The sequence below is a fragment of the Erigeron canadensis genome, chromosome 6 (assembly GCF_010389155.1).
Source record: "Erigeron canadensis isolate Cc75 chromosome 6, C_canadensis_v1, whole genome shotgun sequence".
In the NCBI taxonomy this organism is placed as follows: Eukaryota; Viridiplantae; Streptophyta; class Magnoliopsida; order Asterales; family Asteraceae; genus Erigeron; species Erigeron canadensis.
The window spans coordinates 39,716,961-39,730,149 of record NC_057766.1 but is presented as its reverse complement, the minus strand read 5'-3'; the positions used below and the strand labels follow the sequence as shown (position 1 = coordinate 39,730,149).

Here is a 13,189-nt window from a genome sequence, read left to right as displayed (position 1 = left end):
TAGAATTTATATATATTTTTGTTAGAAAATATATGTTGAAAAAAAAAGTTAGAAAAAATATGTGTTAGAAAATATGTGTTAAAAAATATTAGTTATATAAATGTTATAGTTTAATGTTATATAAAATATATGTTAGGAACAAGTGTTAGTAAATATATGTTAGAAAGTATTAGTTATAGAAATGTTATAATATTATAGTTAGGAAAGATTACTTATGTTATTATAGTTAGGAATGATATGATTTCTAGAAATTCATAAATTTTTAAGAAAACATTTGTAGTTATAATTATTGTTTATTATAGTTCAAAATATGATTCTTAGAAAACACTTTTTAGTATGATTGTAATTGTTAATATAGTTGTTATTAGGTTAGTATTAATGTTATAAACGAAGGTTTGAAAAAAAGTTGCAAAAAAGTGGTCATTCTAGGTATAATAATTTTGGAAAACAATTTTGTGTCCAATTTTGTGTCCAAAATATGTTAATTTAGGTCGCACCTTTTTTATGACTTTTATGTTTGTTTATGTTATTTTATAAATTGGGACGGCTGATGTAGGTTAAAATAGCTGCACTTCACGGCGGAGATGGTGGCAACGACCCTCCAAATTGGGGGTGGAATCCCGAATGGGGTTGTAGGCGTACATGTGGTAAGTATATATTAATGTACGTTGCATATAAATATATGGTACATATGTATATATATATATATATATTTGTTATTTTATTTTGTTTTACAGGTATTAGCACAGGGAGAGCTGCTGCCGCTAACAACGATCTGGAGCGCGAGTTTCAGAATTCGGGACGCCGAATCTTGCTTATGTTAAATAACGATCTTAGTAGGTGGCAGGCAATCGGGGACCACGCCAAGTGGTACAAGAGCTATTTGGGGACCTATGTCGCTACCGTCCCACATAATTACGAGTCGTGGGATCAGGTGCCCCAGCCCATCAAGGATGGACTTACTAACTGGCTTATGGTATAAAGCTATCTTTTTTTACTATTTAAATACGTCATTTAAAAAATATAGTAGATGCTAACTATTACTTGGTACTATTGCAGAGACGGTTCTACTTAGAACCATATCTAGGTCACCCAGAAAATCACCCGTTACGAGAGGCCGTGACCAGGATGATTCGTCAGGATGCCCTGAAGATCTACAGGGATAAAAAAGCAAAATTCAAGAAGACTTGGTTCACTGACAGGGGTGGGTCCCAGAGGCTGGCAGAACTGGAGGGTCAACCTCCGTACGGGATGCCTCAACAGGTGTGGAGTTATCTACTGGGTTACTGGACCAGCGAGCCCCGGATGATTGCTGCCCAAAGAAACACGACAAACAGGCAGCAACAAAATAATTTTGTCAGTACTCACGGTCGGCAGTCATACGCTCAGCGTGAATGGCGTTACGCTGTAAGTTATACGTAATTATTTATATCCACGTATGTAAACATATATGTATACAGAGATACACATACAAATATATAACTTTGATTAATGTATATACAGGAAGATAATGATGGGCGACGTGAGGAGCCGCCTGAGTTTTATTTGCGGACCCACACGAGACGAGATGGGATGGTGCAGGACGCAGTTAGGCCCATTTATGTAAGATCTTGCACAAATCCGGAAAAAAAATATTTTTTTTGTATATTTATATTAAGTATAACTAATTTTGAGTTATTATTAACTTAATTTTCATGTGCTACAGGAGCGGCTTCTTGATACCCACCAAAGACTTTCCCAAGTGCCCAATACCCCGCCTACGCAGACGTATGTGGACGCTTTAGGGACCCGATCGGGACATACTCGTGTGGTTGGGCGTGTGGTTAGGGGAACACGTGGACTGAATGTCCCCCTCCCAGAGGATATAGAGCAACCCTTCCCAGCCCAGCAGTCACCGTCCTTTAACGTCAATGATATGTTCGCGCAGGGTAGCCCTTGGAGCAAGTCATCATTTGAGGCCGGACCTAGCACGTCATCATCCCATGCTGGGCCTAGCACGTCACGGGCCCCCACACAGCGGTTGGGTAGTGATAGTGATAGTGATAGTGATGATGAACGTGATTAGTTTTTCCTTTTTTTTATTGTTTGTATTCATCGTTTAACTGAAGTGTGATTTCCTTTTGTAATCTTGATTTGCGTGATATAATCATTTGTATTTTTTTTGTTTTTATACATTTGTTGCTAAAAAAATTATTGGTATCAACTTTTTGAGTCTATTATAAAATCAATGTACGTACAATAGAAAAGTATGCAAAATTGTTGATAGAAACTTGTTTTGGAACAACAACAACTTAAATACATAAAAAATATATACAATAAAAAAAGTATACATACAAACAACCTATATAAAACATTGAACTAGTTTAATCATTTATTACAATAGGAGGGTCTGGTGGTACTCTTGGTATGTTTGCGTACAACCAATTTTGATACGCATCTTCTTGATTTGCGTACGTTAATGCTAGTCGACGTGCCGGATCGGTTGCGTGAAATTCCCATTCCGGATTCTTGTAAGCCATTGGGTAGTCGCCTGCTAATTTCACTGCAACAAAATGGGTTTCGTCGTTTATGAGAGCAATACTTATGGGTTGTTTGAATAATAGTTGATCTAAGCCGTGATGCATCGGAAATACTGTGCGGGGGTCACGTAGGCTAACGCAGTTGACTATTATACCCAGCTTATTGGCTAGGAGGATATGGAACTACACTTTACTCATCCAATGATCTCTGGGCCTGCTTCTTCCATAATAAGAGGTTCGCAGCGCCGACAACATTCGGTTGCCCTCTGTTTGCCCAAACATTTGCATGTATCCATCGAGGTCAGATTCATACTCCGCGAGCATCTGCGTAAGAACCCACTCTGCACCCACCTCCTCATCTAGCCCCAAAGCTACAGCGGTAGCTCGAAATCCACAGTTACCGTCTCCTTTGACATTTTGTGCGCCTACAACGTACGGCCTTAAATACGATGGTATCTCACCTAGTACCCAAGCGTAATTTTGGGAAAGACTGGCATTATACGGTTCCGCAACATACCCAACCCAACTGGCCAAAGACGGTGCCTCTGACTCTGGATCTGACACCAGCTCCTGCGTTGTTTCATATATGGGTGCATTTGTAGGTTGTGTTCATGGTGGTCCGAAGATGTCATCAACTAAGTTGGAAAATGGCTGGTCATAGTTGAGCCAATGTTCTTGGGACGTTTCGCCGAATCCATATAATTTTTGTAATACATATGGTGTTTCCCCGACCCCGTAGGATTGGGACGGCTCCCCGAAAGTATATATATCATCTAGACCTGGATATGGGTGCAGGTTTCCAAAAATGTCAGGTTTATCTTTGACCCATTCTGATTCAGGGTGGGATTGATCCTCGAACAAGTTTCGTTTCTCGGGATAACGACAGGACTGGGACGCCTCGTACATACTGTGTCTGGCGGGCTGCACAGGTGGGGGTTTGTTCAAATCTGGTACCTTGTATTCCCTCGGTCGACTAGACTTGGATTTTCGAAGCCCAGGTGAGTTTTTGTTGAGATCAGGCACCTGGGGCATTATTTAGAATCAGTGTCCTAAACTGAGGTAGTTATATATACTGTATTTATTGGATTACACAAATATTTTTTTTGATGTATTATGTTTACCTTTGGCGGTTTTTGTTTCGAGCCGACTAGTCTACCGCGTGTGGTCTTTTGAACAAGAGGATCTTTCACTTATGTCTTACCGGGCTTAAACATGTCTTTAATTTTTGACAACCAATGTTTCTTTTGGGCCTTGGGTTGCTGATCCAAGAAATTCGTAAGACCCTCAACAACTATATGGACATCGTCTTCTTCGTCTTCGTCTTCTACGCATGTCCACGGTGTTAAGTCAAGCTTTCTCCAAAACGGGTCTATGACATGAGGCTGTATACGAGTTCCTGTATTTTTTTGATATAAATAAGTGTACGAAATTATGTCCTTTTGATGGAAAAAATACAAGTAATAAATCGTACTAACCGCGCTGCATGTACTCGGCAATCTTGCAAGCACATGGTAGCCCGCAACTGGACTGAACCTTGCACCCGCATTTTTTTACATGTCTTTTAAGGACTTTGTCTAAGCGTACGATTTCATCAGCCATGATGTCCAAAGCTTTAAGTGAAACCTTTCCCAACAGGTCCTTCATATAGTTGTAATTATGTTTCCCCTTCCGGGTCGCGTTGTTATACCCTAGTTGGCCCCTTATTTATGTTTCTTGAGCGATCAAGACAGAATCAACACATTGTAGGATTCTATTAAATGTGCATTTCCCCCTCAATTCTTCCTTCAGTAAGTGGTGTTCGGCCTCGACTCTGTTTGTGGTGTGGTTTTGGTAGTTGAGGTGTTCATCGACCCAACAGGACACAAACTGCTCTCGGTATGGGGCCAACCAATTATCGGTCAGGTACTTGTAGACGCCTGGGAAACCTGCAAGTTTTTTCTTTAACTCCTTTTCGTTAGACTTAAACTCGTCAAAAGTCCGAGATTGATAGACTTTTTTCCACCAGTCGTTAAGCCTGTCAATGTTAACATCTTTCTTCATTCGCAATGCCGGTTCGCAGTGCTTCATTATGTTTTGCCATATATGGTACCTACACAGTTGTTGTTTCACTTCCGGCATAACAACCTTCAAAGCTCTCATCAGGGCCAGCTCCCTGTCATTAAGAACGACACGAACGGCAAAGCTATCAGCAAGGGTGGACTTGAGATATCATAACACCCATTGATAATTCGCCTCCCGCTTGTTTACGATAAACGCATACGCTAAACTGAAGGTCTTCCCCGTTGAAGTCACGCCGACGATTTCAACTAGCGGCATGTTATAGATGTTGGTTTTGTACGTGGAGTCTATTTCAATAACCCAGGGGAATGCGCGCCATAGGGTCATTGATGTTGGATGAATGAAAAACAGGTTCTCCAAGCGTCCATTTTTGTTATTTGTGGTGAACTGCTAAAAGTACCTTTTCTCCTGCAACAGTGAGAACATTACCTGCGAAAATTGACCAACGTAAAGTAAATAAGTCAATTCCAACAACGTAGTACAATATAATATTTAATGTTTTTACCTCCGTCTCGCTTTCAGGAAGTTGGTAATGTCTCCTTTCCGAGTCAGGTTTCCAGGAAATTCAAGTTTGAGGTTTACCAGGATCTGATGTGGGTACAAACCGCGATCCGATTGGGTCCCCCCATATTCCTTTTCTTCATCCGTCATCCGTCTGGCGTATGCATTCCCTTGCAGATCGGTAGTTGGATCATGATTGTGTCTCCAATCCTTGACGGTTAACCTCCAACCACCATCACGCCCAGGGCGGCCTATTAAAGTGAAGGGACAACCTATCTTACTGGACCGTTTGGGTGGGCCAATTAACCTTGCATCGCGCGCTCCACCGTGGTGACATATAAGTGTCACTTTATTGACCACCTCTTTTGAGTTTTTGTTCGTTCGGCGTAAGACTAGAACATAACCCAAATCCATTGCTGTTCTTTGAGCCCACTCCGTTAATTCTTCAAAGGAACCGAACACCTCGTCAATTTCGAAGTCCCCAGCTTCGCATTCATATTCACCATCTACATCAGGTTGCTCAAACACATTATCCGACACTTCAATACGTACGTTTTCTGGGTCTGCCCAAATATCCTCCAAACTATCCATCTGAAACAATTCAAGTAAACATCAACCACATTAACTATTAATGGTGTCCATACTATATATATATATATATATGTATATATATTTACACATACGTATAATATCTATATCTATATTCATAATACATATATATATATAAACACTAAGATTGAAAACCATACACAATACCAGCAACTACAAATATGTAATGAAAACGATGATTCGTATGTTTGAAATTTTTTTTCGAAATACACAATAATTCAGTAGGAAAAGCACGACTTTAGGGTATTGAATATGTTATTAGTTGCTGCTTTTTTCAAGTATACATGTAGTTGGACATTCCATATATATATAGTTTTGAAATCGATGATTCCTATGTACTAACATCTTTTGATCCTATTGAACTACGTCAAAATCGTTGATTCCTATGCACTAACATCTTTTGATCCTATTGAACTATGTCAAAGAACCATTCCCGATATGTCATAAACCATTCCCGATATCTGATGCCAGACAAACGCTGCAGACTGACGCTGCAAACTGACGTGGCAGCGTTTGTCTGGCATCAGTCGACGGACGTGTCGGGGGTCCCACTATTAGCGGCGACATCGCCGCTAATAACCTGGTGGGGTTGACCGTTGACCTGGTGGTGTCCCACTATATGTGGAAGTTAGACAACTTTTAGTTTTAGTTCGATATTTCCCGATTCAAATCATTATGTATTGATGTTAGCAGACAGAACTCAGAAGCATGCAAATAAGCAAAATGCATGATGTTGTTATCATTATAGCATTACATTACATAGATATCTTCTACGTTGGATAACCCATATTGAACATTTCAAATCATAATTTAGTTGTGATCAATACGGATAACCGATAATGAACAAGTATTTCAAGTCAAATAATTGAATCACAGATTTGGTAAAATGACCATTCAGGTAGTAAGATGATATGATATGAACTTGACTTTCACAAACATAGATCATAAACAATACCTTCCTAATTCGTCATTAAGTGGCACAGCCCACAGAAATACAATAATAAACACACAGTTCAGTTGGTCTGTCAATTCAGTGAAAACGGATATGCGTTTTGGTGAAGTGTCACTAATATTTGAGTGTGCCATTGCAATACATGAATTTGTTTCTTAAGATAGAACTCATAAGGATTAACTCAACCATTCAAGGCCATACGCTATAATTTTGGATACGCCAAATGAAAAGCTGTACATATGTCGACTTGATTATTAAAGAAAGTCTGGTACACCGTACACGGCCAAAATAGGATACACATCTAGTTATTATTATATAAGCTGGAGTTTGGCCCATATAACATTCAATGGCATTACTGTAGTTGGAACAAATTAAAAAATATCGACAGAATTTGTTCCCATTATGATATATCTATGTGAGTTGAAAGTGTAAAATGCATAACAAGAATGGGCATTGCTATTTGCATGAAATGAGTAGTAGCTCATAACATCTTTAAATTGACTGAATGTCCAAAACAGCACGGATATGTCGGCAAATAAAATCTGTAGCACATATCGCCACTTAAACATGGAAAACTTTCAAAACTTCCTTGTAGCGTTCACATGCCATCACTACAAATAAAAAAGAACTCTTACCAGAATAACTTGCTACTTCTGCGAAAGCTGATCCGCAGATTGCTGCTCTAGAGTTTGCTGCTCTTCGGTTTTGGATATGGCATTTTTCATGAGTTCATAGCCTGCAAAGTTCATAGCACCAAGTGGAGCAATCCAAAAAAACCTAGGTATAGCCCCTTTGAATAATCCCAGTGGGCCTTCATGACGTAGAATGGATAATGCAATCATTGACATGGAAATGGGTCGCCCCTGAGGTGCAGTCATCATTCTAGTTTTCATCACATCAAAAGGTGTCGTTGTGACTGCAGCAAGACCACCAGATAGAGCCCCGACTGCAATTGTCTCCCACGGTTCAAGTTCACGTCCCAGAAACTGCTGGGCAACCTGAAAAGATGTATAATTGGAATGTCAAGGCACTTGTTATCTTGATAGGAATCAAGGATACAGAGGTACGAGCCTATAGAACTGATCCTGTTCATGTAAGGTCGTCAAGACACATATTAATCCTCTCTTAAAATGTAAACATATATCTTAAGCTGTGAAAAAAAAAAAAAACCTTTTTCGACTCTCCATAAAGTCCCATGCCTGCAACATAGAATGGGACCTCCCGACAAAGAGTGGCACCGGTCCCACGGAAGAAGCCTTTGAGACCATCTTGTTGCCATGTACAGATGATCGCCTCCCCCACATTGTTAAATATACCTGCCTGCAACCTTTGTTTCAACACTTCACATGGAATTCTAACTGCTGTCCCCAAAACAGTGCTACAGAACGATGCTAAAGACTGGACCTGAAGCATCAAAAGAACACGCGTCACATTATGCAATTTCCGTAATAATAAGCATGTTATAGTGCATATATTTTTTAAATATGAAACTGCCGATATTACTCAAGGTAGCTTTATGATATAGTGGTTACCTGTAGGTCTGGCAGTGTCGGAGCAACATTTATCAACACGATCTTACTTGCTTCAAAGATTCCAGTCCGTAACCCATGGCTGCATCAATATAGAATAACAAAATGAGTTTTATGTTCAGAAAACGACAAAAACAACAAAGTGAGAAGAATGTAAACCTTGAAAATTGGCCTATAATTGCAGGAATTGAGCCTCTATATACTCCTCGAAATCCAACTTCCGGAAGTTTCGCAATCATTTCTGGGAAACTAAGGGTTGATGCTTGTACTCGAGTCTGACAATACAATTTCCTACTGTCAGATACAAGAGGAATGTCTGTTGGATGCCACATGGATATTTTAGTTCTATATCAAAAGGTATATTTCTATTTGAAATTCAACCAACTTTCGAGTTAAAAAATGATACAAATTGAATTCTCACAAACCAAAACAGGAAATTTATGGTTGAACAGATCAACTATAGTCTGTAAAATGTCTCATACAGAGAAGTAGAGATAAATGAAATGAAGTAGATGTGAGAAATTACTTAACAAAATGAGAAAATTCGTAAAAATTAATTCCCCAAATGTTCCCTTTGTTTCAACTTCTCCCTATCAAAAGTCCAGACTCTAAAGAAATGTTTTCTTCACCAAAAAGAGAGAAATCAAAACACATGGAATTGCATTTCTCAGAAAACCATACCGAGTCGAGAGACCACTTCTCTATGTTTCAACTTCTCCCTATCAAAGATGTCATAACTTTTTAAAAACTAAGAACTTACCTTTATTGTGTCAATAGGGTGCATTACAGATGTAGACAACGCACAAGCAAGACCACCTGCCAATGCAGATTTTAGAACACTTCCAGCATGTACTTCCACAGGAGGTGCCACTGCTACAACGGTAGCAGCTTGAAACCATAAGTTCCTGTAATTTTTACAAATGTCAAAAAACATTAAGTAAACGATATAAGGTACAACGAACAATCAGCACCATATATACCGCGGATCCTCTTGAAGTTGGTCAGACGGGAGAAGTAGCATAAAGTTTCTAAAATGTCCATAAGAAATAGATTCTTCAGTGTCCGACTTGAGAAACCGCATCATGGCAACTGCATTATCTTCATTTGCAGGAAGTCCTGCATTCTTCAATGATGCCAAGATTTCACTCTTCTGCAATGTCCCAGACTTGGTTAAACAGAGACTGGTATAAGCTCTAAGGATAGTTGGTTCCTTCTGCTCCATCAATGACAAAAACTGTTTCCAACCAAATGATTTAGAAAATAAGTGCCGTCTAGTGCGACGCATTAATTCATGAGCATATCTCCGAGGAAGCTTTCTCTTTCTAATAGCAATCTCAAGATCTTCTAAAGTTACTTCCCCGTCGCCATCTCTATCCAACTCCTCAAAAAATCTCCTTCCTGAACATATAAAGGGGTTCCTTTTAAAGGGATCAACTGAAAACACATCATATATACAAAATACTACCAACCATTAAGAACCAAGTGACGGGTTTTAATATAATCAGTGTTGCAAATATCGGCCGATATATCGGATATCGGCCTTAACTGATACGAAAAGTGGGTTATCGAGCCAACTTCTCGCTTGGTCAAACTCGGTACTTATCGGTCAATATCGGCCGGGCATAAAAAAATTGACCTTTTATTTTTTTCTTTCTAAAAATGGGCTAAAACAAAAATTAGGGTTTCTGACTTCCATAGTTCCATTCACTCCTTTCTCTTCACTCTTTTTTTTTGGAAGATATGTAAACTTATGTCAAATTGTATATATTGTTAGTACATATATAAATTTTAGATATACTCCTTTACAATTTAGGGTATCCGATATATCCCCGATATATTGCTTATCTGGGGTCGGCCGAAACGATACCGAAAGCAATATTTACAACCTTGAATATATTTTCAATATGGTATAACATGATCTTGCTACAGATGTAGGCAATTGCAAACTGACATTAAATGAAACTTATACCCAGAAAGAGAGTCAATGATCAGGTGAAACAATTACTTTAAAATTCTACCATAGTGCTAAAAGCTTCCATTTATAAAAGACACCACAGGAAAGATGTAGGGCCAAACAATCTTGTCATGTTCTCTCTAAATTTTACATGCCCACTTGTTACTTTCAAACACCGAAACTTGACCATATAGAAATTGATCAAATCCCCAATATTGATACGAAGAGGTAAAATCCTTTTCTATTAAAAGTATGTTAGTTAATGATTTAATATGGTGGCAATTTCCAGTAGGCGATTGAGTGGATGTTTGATAATTCTGATGATGTAAGGGTGGAAATAGTCAACTCACTCCTGAGAGTCAAGTCAGGATATGGAAGAAAGGACTATAAGTGAATGTTTATGCTAAAATGAATATTACACCTTAAATCAGAGCTTAGATGGCCTACTAAAATCTAATTCGAGATCGGTATTAAATAGATTCATGTATGTTTAAATAATACACGGAGGTATTTTGATGCTCAGTAAGTAGTCGAAGTACGGTAATTATATTACCAATCGCATGCTATATGATTTATAATATAAGAGTCTAGTCATCATAGTTGTTAAATAGATGACATACCTTCTGACTCTGTGTATCTGAAGAAATCCTGAACAGAGAAAAGTTTCTTCTTATCAGGATGGTCTTTTGTTGACCGTCCTAACTGGGGTACAAGCTCAATTAGTTCAGTCAATGAAACTGTGGACAAGGTGGACCTCAATCGCTCAACATTTGATAAAGGGATACTGAACAAACCATTAGCCATCTTCTGTGGAAAACTACTAACATTCTCTTCTGTAACATTTGAGGTAACAGTATCATCACTGTCATCCTTAACGGGAGAACTCATGTCAACAATACCTGGCGGAACACCTCCAACTCTCGCAAACTTCAAATTTCCTAAAAACCCACTAAGATCTGCTTTTGTACCTTCAATAAGACTACCGACAGCCTTCAAATGATCAATTTGGCCAGTAGTAGGAGGAACTGCAGATAACTCACATTTCTCACTTCCAAATTCTTGGACACCCAACTCCAACTTGTGTATATTTTGAGCAACCTGGTCAAGTACAAACCCAATAAAATGCTCAAGCGACAAACCATTTCCACCTTTCATCTTCAAATTTTCCTCAAATGGCACGAAAAGTAACTCCTTTTCATTTTCTTTTTCCAATTTCATCCGCTTTCCATCATCAGAAGCACTTTCTGGAAATACCCTTTTAGACATTAATCCACTTCTATCTCTAGAACTCTTTGACTTATACTCATTTACATGCATATGTTTACAATTCCTTTTTTGTAGCTTCTTTTTACCGTTCCTAAATGGGGCCGGAACTGCTTGAACAAAACTACTAACAATCAAAGACCAAGTAACCGCAAATTGCATACAATTAATACAAGTCCCATCTTCTTTATTCCAGTCCTGTACATCCAATTCTTTCTTCGTCACACCAACCTTCCGATCCTTGTCACCGCCATCAAAAATCCCCAAAAACGTCTTAAACGGGACCTTAATCGACAACCCCTTCTTCCTATCACTCCTAACCACATCAAACACTTCTACCTTACTCCTATCTCCTACGTCCAATTCACTCGTTTTATGTCCATTACCCTTGGGCCACCTATGTTCAAAATCCTTTGCAGCTTTCCTAAAACTAGTTTCTATCGGTCCAAAAGCGTTCTTTACGTGCTCAATCGAGCTATAAAACGATTCCAAAGGATCATTTCCTTTCACATTCTTCATCACTGGATAACAATAACAAGTCAAACCCTAATTTCCAAATCATAAACAAAAAACCCTAATTTCATCCATCAAACAGCATGTAAAAAATAACACAACATCATACAGCCAAAAAAAATAAAACAAATACAAAAATCAAGTTTGTCCTTGGCAGTTAATCACTTATAATTAATCTGTATATATAATTCTACTGTACAGTCAAGTTAAAATCATCAGTATTTGTGTATATATATATATTAAATTAATAATTATTAGTATTTCATGAAATAATGATCTACTGATTTGGAAAGTTTACCTGATAAAATTAGGAAAGAATGGATGAAAGGTGAACGATATGCATTTATATATATATGGATATATAGATATGGATATGGATGTATGTATGTATGTATAGGTTGTATGAATAAATATATAGATATAGATATAGAAATGGTGATTGGGAAAAAAAACACAGAAGAAAGAAGAAGTAGAGGCTTCTAATTTTTTGAGTATATGTATATATGTTGTGGACTGTATTTCACTATTTTTCTAAAATTTCAATACTACTGTATTAAATAATAAAAATAAGTTTTTATTTTTTTAATTTGTAACAAGTTAATAAAATATTGGTAAAGGATAAGATATATGACTGTGGATAATGGTGACGTGTATCCTACATGGATAAGGACACACTGTTTAATGTTTACTTTAACATGTGAATTTATGTTTTTCTTTGTAATGAAATTCTTTTTATAGTGATTTATATTTATATCAACAAATAGGAAAAAGATACGAGTAAATTACATTATGCGAATAAGCTTCTTCATTTTGTTATAAAGATGGTTTTGGTATATAGGTCATAAAACTTTTAATATTATGCGAAGATTTAAATGTTCTCATTGTGTTAAAGAGTGGAAATATATACTACTATAAGAATGTCTTACAAAGAGAATTGGAATATTGTATGGATAAGTGGTTTAAGGTTTACTAACATACAGATAACATAACCAAATTAGTAGTGTTACAAGCTTATTGAAAAAAAAAAAAAAAAAAAAAAAAAAAAAAAAAGGCCTACAATTTTGTAATAGTCATAAAAATCTTGATACACTTGACATGGCTAAATTTGTCCCAATTTAGGCTGCCATTATAGGAGCGAATTTCACATATCGAATATGATAACTTTTGCACTTTTTGTATTCAATAGAGAAAATATCCAAGTTGTTATATTCCCAGGAGATTGATGTAACGTTTGGCCTAAATTACGAACAATCATAATTTTTTTACTTAACCTACTATTGGTATACATTGT

General features: G+C 37.5%; 2 protein-coding genes across 2 annotated transcripts; one reads left to right on the top strand and one right to left on the bottom strand.

Annotated features, from left to right (window-relative positions):
• Nucleotides 1-1,528: 1,528 nt before the first annotated feature.
• Nucleotides 1,529-2,111, top strand: LOC122602618. The gene is made up of 2 exons (XM_043775214.1): nucleotides 1,529-1,602; nucleotides 1,706-2,111. Exons 1-2 carry the CDS (start codon nucleotides 1,573-1,575, stop codon nucleotides 2,063-2,065), a joined length of 390 nt encoding a protein of 129 aa, XP_043631149.1. The 5' UTR covers nucleotides 1,529-1,572; the 3' UTR covers nucleotides 2,066-2,111.
• Nucleotides 2,112-7,073: 4,962 nt separating this feature from the next.
• Nucleotides 7,074-12,297, bottom strand: LOC122603217 (calcium-binding mitochondrial carrier protein SCaMC-1). The gene is made up of 8 exons (XM_043775864.1): nucleotides 12,197-12,297; nucleotides 10,743-11,906; nucleotides 9,149-9,566; nucleotides 8,929-9,073; nucleotides 8,328-8,443; nucleotides 8,172-8,250; nucleotides 7,810-8,043; nucleotides 7,074-7,637 (listed from the first exon to the last, which is right to left on the bottom strand). Exons 2-8 carry the CDS (start codon nucleotides 11,902-11,904, stop codon nucleotides 7,287-7,289), a joined length of 2,505 nt encoding a protein of 834 aa, XP_043631799.1. The 5' UTR covers nucleotides 11,905-11,906; nucleotides 12,197-12,297; the 3' UTR covers nucleotides 7,074-7,286.
• Nucleotides 12,298-13,189: the final 892 nt, after the last annotated feature.